Here is a 12,493-nt window from a genome sequence, read left to right as displayed (position 1 = left end):
AATCTACTGTGTTTTTTGTTTATTCTGAAAGAAGATCTGGCTGTGTAGTTCAGGTTGGCCTTGAATTTACTAGGTAGGCCAGGCTGGCCTACATTTTTGTGGTGATTCTCCTGCCTCAGCATTCCAGGTTCTGGGATTATAGGTGTGTGCCACCACACCCGGCTCAGCCTACTATCTTAATTTCATTAGTATCTGGAGCCTGTAAAGCACCATAACAAGCATTACCCTGGCCAGGAACTGTAACAGTCCTACGAGATAACATCTTTCACTCAACTGCAAAAGATAAAAATTTTAAGATTTAGAGGAATTATATACACATCTTTAAAACCTCTGTCTGGGTACCTAGTGCCAGAAGCCTCCCTTTGAAGGTAGGGATGGTATGTTTCATTTGATGGTTCCTTTCATGATTCAATAGGGCACAGAACCCACAATAGCACAAAACTCTTGGGGGCTGTGATGGGGAAAAACCCCATAATCTTCAAATCTTAAGATAAACAGACAATTTTATGGTGATTTACAAACTAACCAAAGCCTGTAACAAGAGATCCATAATACATGTTGCTATGGTTTGTGACAACAACAGCTTTGGTGGAAACTTCTGCTCCTGTGGACTAACCTCTGCTCTCTCCTGGTTAATTTTCATAACAGTTCCGTGAAGGGACTTGAGCTGGTCTTTGGCGATGGTGAGCTCAGTGGCAGCCAGTTTATCAGAGGCAGCCACAGCTTTTTTCAGATTCTTTAATTCTTTATCCAAATTAAGAAACTGCTCCTGAGATCTGGCATCTTCATGTTTCTTCTAAAGTAAAAGACATATCACTTAAGTAGATGTATCATTTGGGGGCGATGAAGACGTAAGATCCAAAAGACCAGAGACTTTGTTCACTGCTGCATATCCCACGTCTAAAACAATACCTGATGTATAGTGGGTGCTCCATAAATAGCCACTGAACAAATAATCTCAAAACGGAGGTAAACTTTCTAAATAATCAGTTTTCTTAGTTAGGAACTGCAGTGACATTCATTCATTCATTCATCATTCACCAGAGAAATATTTGACACCTATAACTACTGAATCCAGGCCCTGGGCATATGGTGGTGAAAAAAGAACTTAGCATTTTTTAGTGGAATAAGCGCTTCCCTCGAAAGCACAAGGGCCTGAGTTCAATCCCTGTTTTCCCCCACCAAAAAAAAAAAAAAAAAAAAAGGAAGGAACATAGTGAAAAAAAGAATAGACTGAGACAGAGGGATTGGATGCAGGGTCTCAAAGGTTCAAGGATCTTGGTCTTTAGAAATAGCAGAAGCCATGAGGTGAGGAGGAACTAACTATAGGCAATTCACCATTTAGAAGGAAAGCAGTCATGAATGGAATTGGAAAATCTGTCAGGTCGCCATAGCAGTTGTCTAGAAAAGACAAAATGGCTAGGCAAGGACAGTGGCATTACAGGGAAAAAAGATGTATTCCAGATTATTTTGGAGGTGGACTAACACTTGGGAATGGATGGTTTTTGGTGAAATGTGAAGCAAATCACTCACTGAGGCTGGGAGAAGGTACGTGCTAAGTATGTGGCGTGGGAAGGCATGGGCACATAGGACAGCAAGTTTACCCAAGAAAGGACAATACTGCCTATGTGGGGCTGGTGACCCTGAGATTATACTGATTCTATTATGCTGGATGGGTGATTTTTTTTTCCTCCCTCCAAGAATACCTAGTATGGGTACAGTGCCAAAGAAAGCAGGTAACTTCAGTTTTGTCTTCTGTAAGACAGGAGAAAAGGGCAAGGGATTTGAAGATACTTGCAAAAATGGGCTTAGTGGTGAACTTGGAGCTTAAACTGGACAAAGAGGGAAATAAAGACAAAAAGGACTTAAAAGACAGAAAAGGTGGGGCTGATGAACTAGAATCTCAACAAGGTCGAATAACTGTTTGTGCAGAGGTGCCAGCAACATAGAAGGTTGCAATCACAGTGAGACTCTTTGGTCTCTGATTTTTAGAAGTGCTAAGTATAATGTTTGAATTTAACAAGGCCCAGGATGTGACAATGAGAAGAGATGACTGAGGGTGAATAGTGAAAGGCCATCAGCGGAGCCAGAGTATTAGAAAGGAAGACTGGAGGAAATAAAGGTAATTTCCTGTGGATGTGTCCATCAAGGCAGAGGGTTTTTAAGGAGTAAACATACCATTATCATTTGTTAAGTATCACTTAATTGAATCTAATGTTAATTGTTACATTCCCATTTTTTTGTTTCCATCTATCAGGACAATCTGGGTTCAGATCTTCGACAGAATGACAGGCATCCAGGTTTCTCTGAGGTCAGTTCTGTTCAGCCCAGCAATGCAGCCAGAGGTGAATGTAGATCACACTCCTCTCAGCTGGCTGGCTGACCAGGTCAGGACCTGGGCAGCCACTACTTATGTGTCTCACTTTCCTAGTTTTCCCACCTTTTCCTCTAAGTCTTGGAGCTGGGCTAGAATTCTGTCCTTCTCCTCATCAGCTTCCTGAAGTTGAAGGTCTGTCAGGCCTTGGATTTCTTCCATACTTTTTAGATTTTCTTGCAAATAGTGAATTTCATTCTCCAACTGCTGGATTCTTGCATCATGTTGCCTCTTATCAAAATTAATCTGTAAGAAAATCAAGTTTCAAGGGTGATGTTTTTTAAAGCAAAATAAAATTTGTGATGCAATTATCTTTCACTTTACTATAAGAGTGTAACAAAATTTTGTAACTAATGAGTTGCTGGGATAGCTTTATCTTAAATGCTCTCTAGGATTCATTTGAACATTTGCCTAATTATATCCCCAAAATGCCACTATATATATATAGATTCTCATGCCATACTATACACTAGAAATGTATTTATCCACTTTTTATAAAACAGTTCTTACTTGCTTCTAAAACAAAGAAAATATAGTATCACAAATAAGCCTGATTTTTACACCAGTAATCATATTCAGAGATGGATTGTAGTCATGCTCAGCTCGTCTTGTTATGAGTGAAAACAACAACAGTTACACTGGATTTGCACGAGAAAGGAAGCATTGTCATTTGCTGAAAACAAAGGCTACTCCCCAGCTGCTTCTGGCCTATTTTTCTTACTCTTGCTTCAAGGGCTCTTTCGTAGGCCTGCCTGAACTCTTCTTGTCCATTTGCCAGTTTCTCTTGCTGCAGAGCCATTTCTTCCTGGAGTTTTCTCTCTCTAACTTGTGCTTCTTCTTTTTCCCACTGGAACTGTGCAAGGATTTCACTGAATTGTTTCTGCAAACTGGAAAGACTTTTTCCTAAGACATCTGAAGGGCTATGAATTCTGGAAGGCAAAACATACCATATAAATATGACATTTTACTTTTGATGCTGGATACAAACATGCTTCTAACAGTGCAAGACTAAACAATAAAAATTGAAAAACTATGTAAAGGAAGTAGTGTAAATTATCTGCAACTTACAGAGTACCTCTTACGTCCAAATTTTATTTTATTTTATCAAGTGACTCCTTCTACTCTAAAAACACAGGCTCATGCCAGACAAAGAATGTTCGAATGTTTCAAATAATTCTGTTTTATATTGATATTTGTTCAGTTTGAAATGCTTAATATAGCTTGACTATATATAGTGAATTCATAGATAAGACTTCTTTGTTTGAAACAAGGTCTCACTATCTACATAGTATACGCTGGCCTTGAACTCATGTCAATGGCCTGCCTCAGTCTCTCGAGTACTGGGATTACAAGAATATGCCATCAAACATGGCTGTAAGACTCTTAGATACCTTTCTGTTTTTTAATTAAACATTATTAAAAATATGAAAGACCTAAAATGTAAAAAAAAAAATTCAGTGACAATTAGAATTATATGGGCTTGTATTTCTCCATCTTGGAAACATGCTAAGGAAAACCCTGCAAAAGAAATCAGCAGAACTCAAGAATACAAGTTTGCTGAACCTCACACTTGTGAGGTCTAGCTTTTGTCTTACTTCATTTCCCCAGCTCCTATTTGCAGTTTTCTCCTTAGCTCATCCACACGAGCTGCCACTTCTTCTGGATGAATCAAGCCATCGACCACATGATTAAGGTGATTCTGAAAATCTTTCAGTTGTTGTTTTAACAAGTTATTGTCATCCTATGGAGGGGGGTAAGATGAGGAGTATATGATATATGCCAGTATATTTTTCACTACTAATTAATAAGCATATGTAGACCACAGAACTAAATTCAGACAGTGCCGCTTTCAAATAAAAAGAAATCACTGAAATATTCTTAAATTATAAAGCAGAACAGTCCTAACCTACTGACAGTATTCTCCCAACTACCTGTAAAACCTGCATGATTAATCTACTTCAAACTCAATCTATCACTGTGAACTAAAAAGAAGAATCAAGAATTGCAGTAATGTCTTTAAGTGCCCATGCCATCTGGGATCTTTCCACCTGTAAACTACTGCCCAATGTCCAGCACAGCCTTGTCTATACTACAGATGCCCTCTACTTGTAACAATTCAGTGTTAAGAAAGAAACTCTATGTGAAGTTTGATTTTTTTTCCCAGGGCTACTGACAATCTGTTAATGATGGTCTTTTGTGATTCTGGGAGGCAGCAAGAAACCACAGCTCTCAGTCTGCCGAGCTCTCAAGAGGTAAATAACTCATTCTCTACAATATATTCCACTGCGAGCATTTTTCAGATTTTGTTTCATATTTTTTTAACTCATCATGTTTCCAATAAGTCACATGACATATTTAACACCTCATTATAAAATAGGCTTTGTGTTAAGATGTTTTGTACAATAGGCTAATGAGGTATTCTGAAAATGTTTCAAGACAGGCTATGCTATGATCAGAAGACAGGCTCTCTCTTCATAATGTGAACCAAGATTCAGTATAGCACATGTAAATATTGGGCCTAAAGAAACAGCTCAGGACTAAGTTAAGGCTGGTCACAGACAATGAGCAGTTAGGAAAGGAGAACTGAGCCATATAGGCCCCAAAAGACTGACAGAGTGACTGTGGTTCTAAAGCTGCCTCTTTCCTGAGCTATTATGAGGAGGTTTTGGTTCACCGTAACAAAATGATTTCTGCAAAACAGAAATATAGACCTGTTAATAACCTGTGCTCTATACCAAGAGATATTAGGCCAAATAATGAAAGGACCAAATTCTAACTATAGTATCACCACAGGATGATGATGGGCCAGCCTTCTGGAAAGCTGACTTCAGTTTCTACCTTGGAGAAAAAAAGCCCCTAAAGAATCTACATCACTCTTTTCTGTAGATGGACCCTGAAGTATTTAAGGGTTAGGTAAACAGGCATGAAATTTTCTTTAAAAAATTTCAGCCAAAAAGGTGAACTAAATGAAACAGTGAATATTGACAATATTCTCTATGATTTTGTAATTATTTAAAATTTATACAGAAAAAATAAAAACAATCCAATGAAGACCCAATATGTGTATACACACACACACACACACACACACACACACACACACGCCCTTCTTGTAAAACAATAAAAAATAGGTACATCTTTACCTCTGCTTCAAAAGTTGAAATGATAGTAATAAAATTACATTCTAGGTTGTTAGGTTTCCTTCAGCTTTGAAGAAAAGTATTTGAGGTGTTGGAAGAACAAAAAATTGAGGAGAGTTTATTCTTATTTATCATAAATCTCCCTGCATAGTGTTTTGGAAGCTGTTCCCTAAACCACACAACTCTACCCTTTTATTTCTGGTGATAACAGCTGCCACCTCAACCTGCCAAGCAGGCCCTGATCTCAGATTTGAGCATCTCAGTTATTGGTTCAGGTACTTATTTGTTCAGACATCTGTCATCTCTGAGAAAGTTTAATTGTCTGGAAAATCCTATCCACCTGTTTCTCCTGCAGTTTGCTATAAAAACATTGTGCAATACATTCTCCATAAATATAATATGACTACATTGAATGGTACCTTTCCTAAGAAGACGACTGTGGAAACTGTTTACAATTAAGAAGTCCTACTGTAACCCACTCTAGTTAAATTCAGAGATAATTTCAAAGGTATTTTAGTGGAAGAGGGATACACATACACTGGCTCAGTGTAGTGACAAATCTGCTTCTACAAGAGATGCATGGTATGGCTTTCCTCCATGATTTACACAGTATACTGTTTGTTAAGGACACTGCCCTAACCTGTGTGCACCATTATAACGACACAAAAACACATGAATTTTAATACTCTTAAGATCATGGTTCATAAAAGGAGAGAGGCTACAGGGCTGCCCCACCGAGAATTCTAATAATTCTATTTGTTTATTACATGTTAGGACAGGCTGCTAAATATCTGGGGAAAGATATCCTCTTTTGTGCCCTATATATGAATATATTCCAAATTCCAAAGCAATAAATCTCTACCTGTAGCTGTTTAAGTTTTGTGCGAAGTTCACTGTTCTCCTGTTCTTTTTCTTCTGAGCACTGGGCTTTTCCAAGGGCATTCTTGAGGGACTGCCTTTCTTTCTCAAGTTCTGCTTGAAGTGCTGATTGTTCTAACTGTTGTTATGGTATGAACCAGTGAAATGAAAGTATTAAACGACAATTAATGAGGCCAAAAGGCATAAATAACTTTACACATACACACAAGCCTTGGCTGATACAGTTTTATAATAATCAGTTTCATGGTAAACTCTGAAAACCAAAAAGCCAAGATAATATTTCTTCATGCTCCTTAACTACTTAAGGAAGGGTAAGAGTAAGAAGCAGCTCAGCCCAAAGGCCTATTGTTCTTTGTATTTACATTGTTCCTTTTTTCTGTTTCCTTATACATATTTAAAAAATGTAAAAGCCTGGCCTTTTTACCTATTAATTTATGATTATTTATCATTAATAAATTAATAGGTAAGCAGCTCAGAAATTTCCAGGTTGGCCTCAACACTCACTCTTAAGAGCAGACTGTAGGCTTCAAATACTTTTATCAAAATCACTTAGTGTGTTTGTTAAAAATGCAGGCTCCCAGACACCATCTCAGACTTGAGAGGTTACAGTCTCTAAAGTGGAGCTCAAGAATCTCTATTAGTCAAGTTTCACATGATTTCATATAACTAAAGTGTACCAAACAGAGATCTGTAGATAGGCAGATCAGAGGGATAAGATACAATTAAGAAGTTCTTTTATGTTCCATACTCTGATATGTGGTTTGAAGATTTAATCCTGGCTGTCCTGGTGCTTGGGGACAGAAAATTACCTTCTTTTTTTTTTTAAACATTTATTTATTTTAGTGTGTGTGTGTGTGTGTGTGTGTGTGTGTGTGTGTGTGGCCAGCTCAGCCCACCAGGGGGCGAGGCTGGCTGGCATGTGGTGCTGGGGGATCGAACCGTGGTTCCTGTGCTTTGCCAAGCTTGTTCCATGTAGGTGCTCTAGACCACTGAGCCATCTCGCCAGCCCCAGGAAATTACCTTCTAATAATAAATTAATAGGTTAAAAAGGCCACGCTCTTACATTTTTTAAAGATGTATAAGGAAACAGAAAAAAGGGGCCAGGGAGATGGCTCAGTAGAATAAGTGTTTGCTTGGCAAGCGCAAGGGCCTGAGTTCAATCCCTGGTTCTGCAAAAAACAAACAAACAAAAAAACAAAACAATGTAAGTACAAAGAACAATATATCTCTTTCAAACTAGCAAATTGTTTGCTTTAAAATAAAAATATAAGGAGACATTTAGTGATTTTACTGTTATTTAAAAAAATGTATTCACTGTTATTTTACTTTGTAAAGATTTGTTTATTTGGTATAGGGAATTCCAAGGCAGCTCAGACTCATAGTGATCCTCCTGTCTTAACCTCCCCAGCGTTGGGATTATAGGTGTGTGTCACCATGCCTGGTCTTGGTGGCTGGCTCTGTGCATCTGGGGCGGACAGGCATGGCATGTGGTACTGGGGACTGAACCAGGATCCCTGCACTTGCCAGGAAGGTGCGTAAACACTGAGCTATCCTCCCGGCCCTCACATACATTTTTGAAATTCAAACTATAATTCCTTTTCGTCTAAAGAGCACATATTATCCTCTCACGAGCATGGAGAAAACAGAAAACAAGCATATATATTTGAGGTGTTCACTGAACTTTCAGTCTAACTTAGGAAAGACACATGATCATCATATACAGGAATAAACGAGCATAGGTTATAGGAAACCCAAAGAGTTTTGAACCTAGACTTTTAGCAGGTAGAAAGGAAGTTTAAAAGGGGCTTCCTGGAGGAAGACACAGTCTGTTTGACTTAGCAACATAAGCAAAACTGTCTTTTCAATCTAACAAAGGACACACGACTGCTGGCTTCTGTCCATCCTCCTGCCTTTATCACTAATGCCCTCTTTCTCACCCTCACCAGGCCTCCAAGAGGCACGCTTCCAGCCTTTGCAATTCTGCTCTCCCTCCAGGCTCCACTAACTCTACATTCATATGCAGCCCTTCCACCCTTTTCCCTCTGCATAAAGTACTCTGCCCAAGTGCACAAAGGGCTAATATCTGAACTCAGAATGTCTTCAAAAATGTGCCCTTCCTACCATTCCATATGTATTATATTTAAAGACATATAATCTTAATATACACAGAAAGGAAAGATGATACCTTAAAGCACAGGCTACTTAGTTTCTAGTTGGGATAGTCTCCTACTTACCTGTGTAACCCTTGTAAGTTTGTCCAATTCTTCCTTGAGCTGGTTGGCTTCATCATCCCTTAGTCTTAGCTGTGTCTCTAGTTCAGCTTCATAGGCACTGAGATCTCCTTGAGTCTGCTGCAAGGATTCATTTACTTCATGCTGTTCCTGGAGGGCACTTTCTAGCTCTGCAAGCTCCTGGTTTTAAAAATTCAGTGTTTAACTTTGCAAGCAGTGTGCTGCTTATGCACCTGCAAGTCATTATAAGTAACCTGAGCACTGTGAACCAAGTGCTAGCCAGCCACTGCTGCCTGGCACAGAAAGTTTTCCTCAGCAACATGATGAAGTCTCCAGCTGTGCATATCCTAGATGGAGAAGACTCCTGGCTAAATGCAATGAGGATTTCTGATCAAGAAGATTATGGGGCCAAAGAGGAAAGTGATCGATGATGTAGAGTGTGCCTAAGGAGAGTCACATGGGGAGAAAACACTCTCTCAGGCTTTCACAGAGAGCACATTGGCCAAGCAATGGCCATGACTCATCCACATGGCTGCACTGACAAAGGTTCTACAATCTGAGGTACAGGATCTCAGGATAAATCTTGAGGGCATTTCACTGACCTTCTTAGACCAAAAAGCTACAACTCTTGTCGCACAGGTCCTGCTTTACCTTGGTCTTAACCATCCAGCAGAAAAGTATGAAGACGAAATATAGGAAGTAAAGTCATGTTGTTATGTTGAGCTGTGGGGGACTCAGGTCAATAATTTCTGACATTGCCAGTTAAACAGAAGACCCAATGCTATTATGGGCTACTGGACTCTTTTAGAATATTTTGCTGAGTTTACACACCTATAATATTCAATAATGGAACTTAGAAAAAATGGGGTATACCGATGAATGTCCATTTTGTATCTGTGTATTCAAAGTGGTTAGGATAGATATATAGTTGCATTCTCTTAATGAATAGAATGATTTGTTCTAATGGTGTTTGTAAATAGGATCTCAAGTCCGCATCTTGTACAGCAATTAACCACTAAGAAGAATATATGCAGTGTGTTATTGAAACTGTACTTCCGATTTGATTTGAAACTGTCTCATTGCTGTTTATCAATAAAATTTTGAAGAAAAAAAATAAAATAAATGCAATGAGGAAAAGCAGGGAGCTATCAATATGTTGCTTTCCAGTGTAACCAGTTATGTCATACTTTAAATGAGTCTGAAAATACAGAAGGAATTGGGGTGGAGGGAGAAGGTGAGATTTAAAGCTTATTTTCCATCAGATATTGGATTAAATGTTTTCACATTCATTATTTCATTGCATTTTCACAGTTACAGTGGAAAGAAATTGTATAGTTCTAAAATGAGAAACTGGAGAATGGTCATCTTGGTAAATTGAATTGCATAGTGCTGTGTACCTAAAAAAGGGACAAAGTCAGGATAAGAACCCTAATCCCTGACTCCAACCTTTCTACTCTTCCTTTATTAAGTTTAAGATAGGAGACTAGCAGTCTCTAATAGTAAAGATAATAGAGTTACTTAAATGAGTGCTAACAAGACTGTAAATATGTAATGAATAGGATACCACAAGTCTGATTCATTGTAGTCCATCTGATTAAATGTTACAGTTTTCACCTATTTATTTGAGATCTTGAAGACTTAGATCAAACTATTCTGGATTAAAATAGAGAATCTGGTGATGAGAACTTATACGGCAAAATTTGTCAAAAGGGCATTCCAAAAACTATCTGGTATCTGAGTCACTGCAGGTGGATATTTGAAATGCAGACACCACATATAACCAACAAAAGATTAATGTCCAAAATGTAAAGAATTCTGACAAATCATTAAGACAATTCAACAAAAAAAATGGGCAAAGAACATGAATACAAATGAAAGGTGTTCTACTGTCTATATTCAAGAGGAAATACAATTAAAATAAGATACTACTTTACAAGAAGAATAAACAAATCACAAGGAAACAATTAGGACAATCCATAATATGAGATAACCTACAGTACTGCCTTCCTGGATTACACACACACACACACACATTCTCTCTCTCTCTCTCTCTCTCTCTCTCTCTCTCTCTCTCTCTCTCTCTCACACACACACACACACACACACACACACACACTTTAAGACAGTCTTGGAATAACTGAGAAAATCTGAATTAATGTTCAGATCTTAGATGAATTATTGCTAATGAATTACTGTTAATTTTCCTAGGTATAATAACAGTTTTGCAGTGATGTACAAAACTCATCTTAAGAGGTGTGTGATAAAGGAAAGAGTTGATGTCTACAACTTTCTAATAAACTAGGGGAAATTATATATCTATAAAAGAAATATACTGAAGCATTTGTTTATTAAATCTAAGAGGGCTCACAGATATCCAGTAAACTAGTATTTCAAGTTTTCAGTAAGTGTAAAAATTTCTGTAATACAGGGGGAAAAAACACCATTTAAAACTCAGCAGAAGGGCAAACATGAAGTTTGGCAAACATTTCTTGCATCTGATAATTCTGTGTTTACACTGGAGAAATGCCCTTGTCCTTAGGAAATGTGCTGAAATGTTCAGGAGCAAAGGCACATGATATCTGTAACTAATTCTTAAATGACTCAAAAAAACAAAACAAAACAAAAAAACACAAACAAAAAACCTATCTGGTAAAGTTAAATTTCTGACGCACAGTTCCATTTCTGAGCATAGGCCCTATGTGAGTCAATTTTCTATTGCTAATGACAAAAAAATATCTGAGGCAATCAACATTGCAAGGCAGTCAGGAAGCAAAGAGAAAGAACCTGGGATTCCAATATCTCCAAGGGCATGCCCTTATTGTCTAACTTCCTTCTATGAGATCCCACCTCATAAAGGGTTCCACTACCTTCCAGTAATGCCACACCCTGATGATCAAACCTTTAAAACGTGGGCTTCTGAGGACACTTATCCAACCTGTGCTGTGCCCAGGCTAAAGACGATGTACATGAACACCTAGCATTGCTCATGATAGTAAAAGAATGAAAATAACCCAATTGGCCCTTAAAAGGAGAGTGAATATATATTTGTTGAATACCACATACATCAATAAAAATAGAGCTGCACATATTAATATGCATAATTCTCAAAAATATAATTATGAAGGAAGAAAATGTGAAAGAGTATGTACACTATTTGCCTTTTGTAAGTCTTAAAATCATAAAATTACAACAGACTGCTTATGGATGTTTACATATATAATGAAAGAATACAGATGCAGGAAAATACTAACCAAATTAAGGATTTTGTGGTTTCTGGGAGTACAGAGAAATTTTCAAATATATCTGTAATGTTTTATTTCTTCAACTGATTGTGAATACCTGGTGTGAAGTATTTCTGATATTTTTATATTCCTGAAGTTCATTATATATTAAAGTTTAATTATATATTAAAAAAGTATTAATTCCGATTTCTAAGCATGAGATTTGGGAATCTGTAATTCTCATGCATTGGTAAAGTCTGTCAAACATCTAAAATAGCGTAAGTGAAATCTCCAAAGTAATAGGCAACAAATCAGGTATGGAAAAGTATAAAAATACAACATTGTATCTATCTTATTAGGGGTAAAATAATTTCAAAATTATCAAGTAATAGCAAGATAACTCATTTTGTACTTACATTTGCTCTACAAATATAATAAAATATATGTCTATAAAAGAAATATACTGAAGCATTTGTATAGCATTTGTTTTCAATACACTTGCAACAGATATAATTTCATATTCTTTAGAGTTATTTGACACAATACTTTTCAAGGGTAGAAATACAGCTAAAACCATTTTGTCTTTTCTTAGCAAAGGAAAAATAATTATTACAAACATGCCACAGCTAAAGAGAGAAAAAAAATATT

The 12,493-nt window shown here is 37.4% G+C and overlaps 1 protein-coding gene across 5 annotated transcripts in view; it reads right to left on the bottom strand.

Moving 5' to 3' along the window:
- Nucleotides 1–12,493, bottom strand: part of Cntrl (centriolin) — an 86,996-nt gene that overhangs the window by 31,956 nt on the left and 42,547 nt on the right. For all 5 annotated transcript variants that reach the window (XM_023701562.1, XM_023701561.1, XM_023701563.1 and 2 more), the window contains 6 exons: nt 8,628–8,804; nt 6,377–6,511; nt 3,970–4,115; nt 3,096–3,303; nt 2,441–2,620; nt 617–796 (listed from right to left, as the gene is read on the bottom strand). In XM_023701562.1, the coding sequence (XP_023557330.1) occupies nt 617–796; nt 2,441–2,620; nt 3,096–3,303; nt 3,970–4,115; nt 6,377–6,511; nt 8,628–8,804 (1,026 nt within the window). The remainder of the gene's footprint in view (nt 1–616; nt 797–2,440; nt 2,621–3,095; nt 3,304–3,969; nt 4,116–6,376; nt 6,512–8,627; nt 8,805–12,493) is intronic.

Source organism: Octodon degus, unplaced genomic scaffold, assembly GCF_000260255.1.
Source record: "Octodon degus isolate 3935 unplaced genomic scaffold, OctDeg1.0 scaffold00137, whole genome shotgun sequence".
Lineage (NCBI taxonomy): Eukaryota > Metazoa > Chordata > Mammalia > Rodentia > Octodontidae > Octodon > Octodon degus.
The sequence above is the reverse complement of the archived record's forward strand: the minus strand, read 5'-3'. Positions and strand labels throughout refer to the sequence as shown.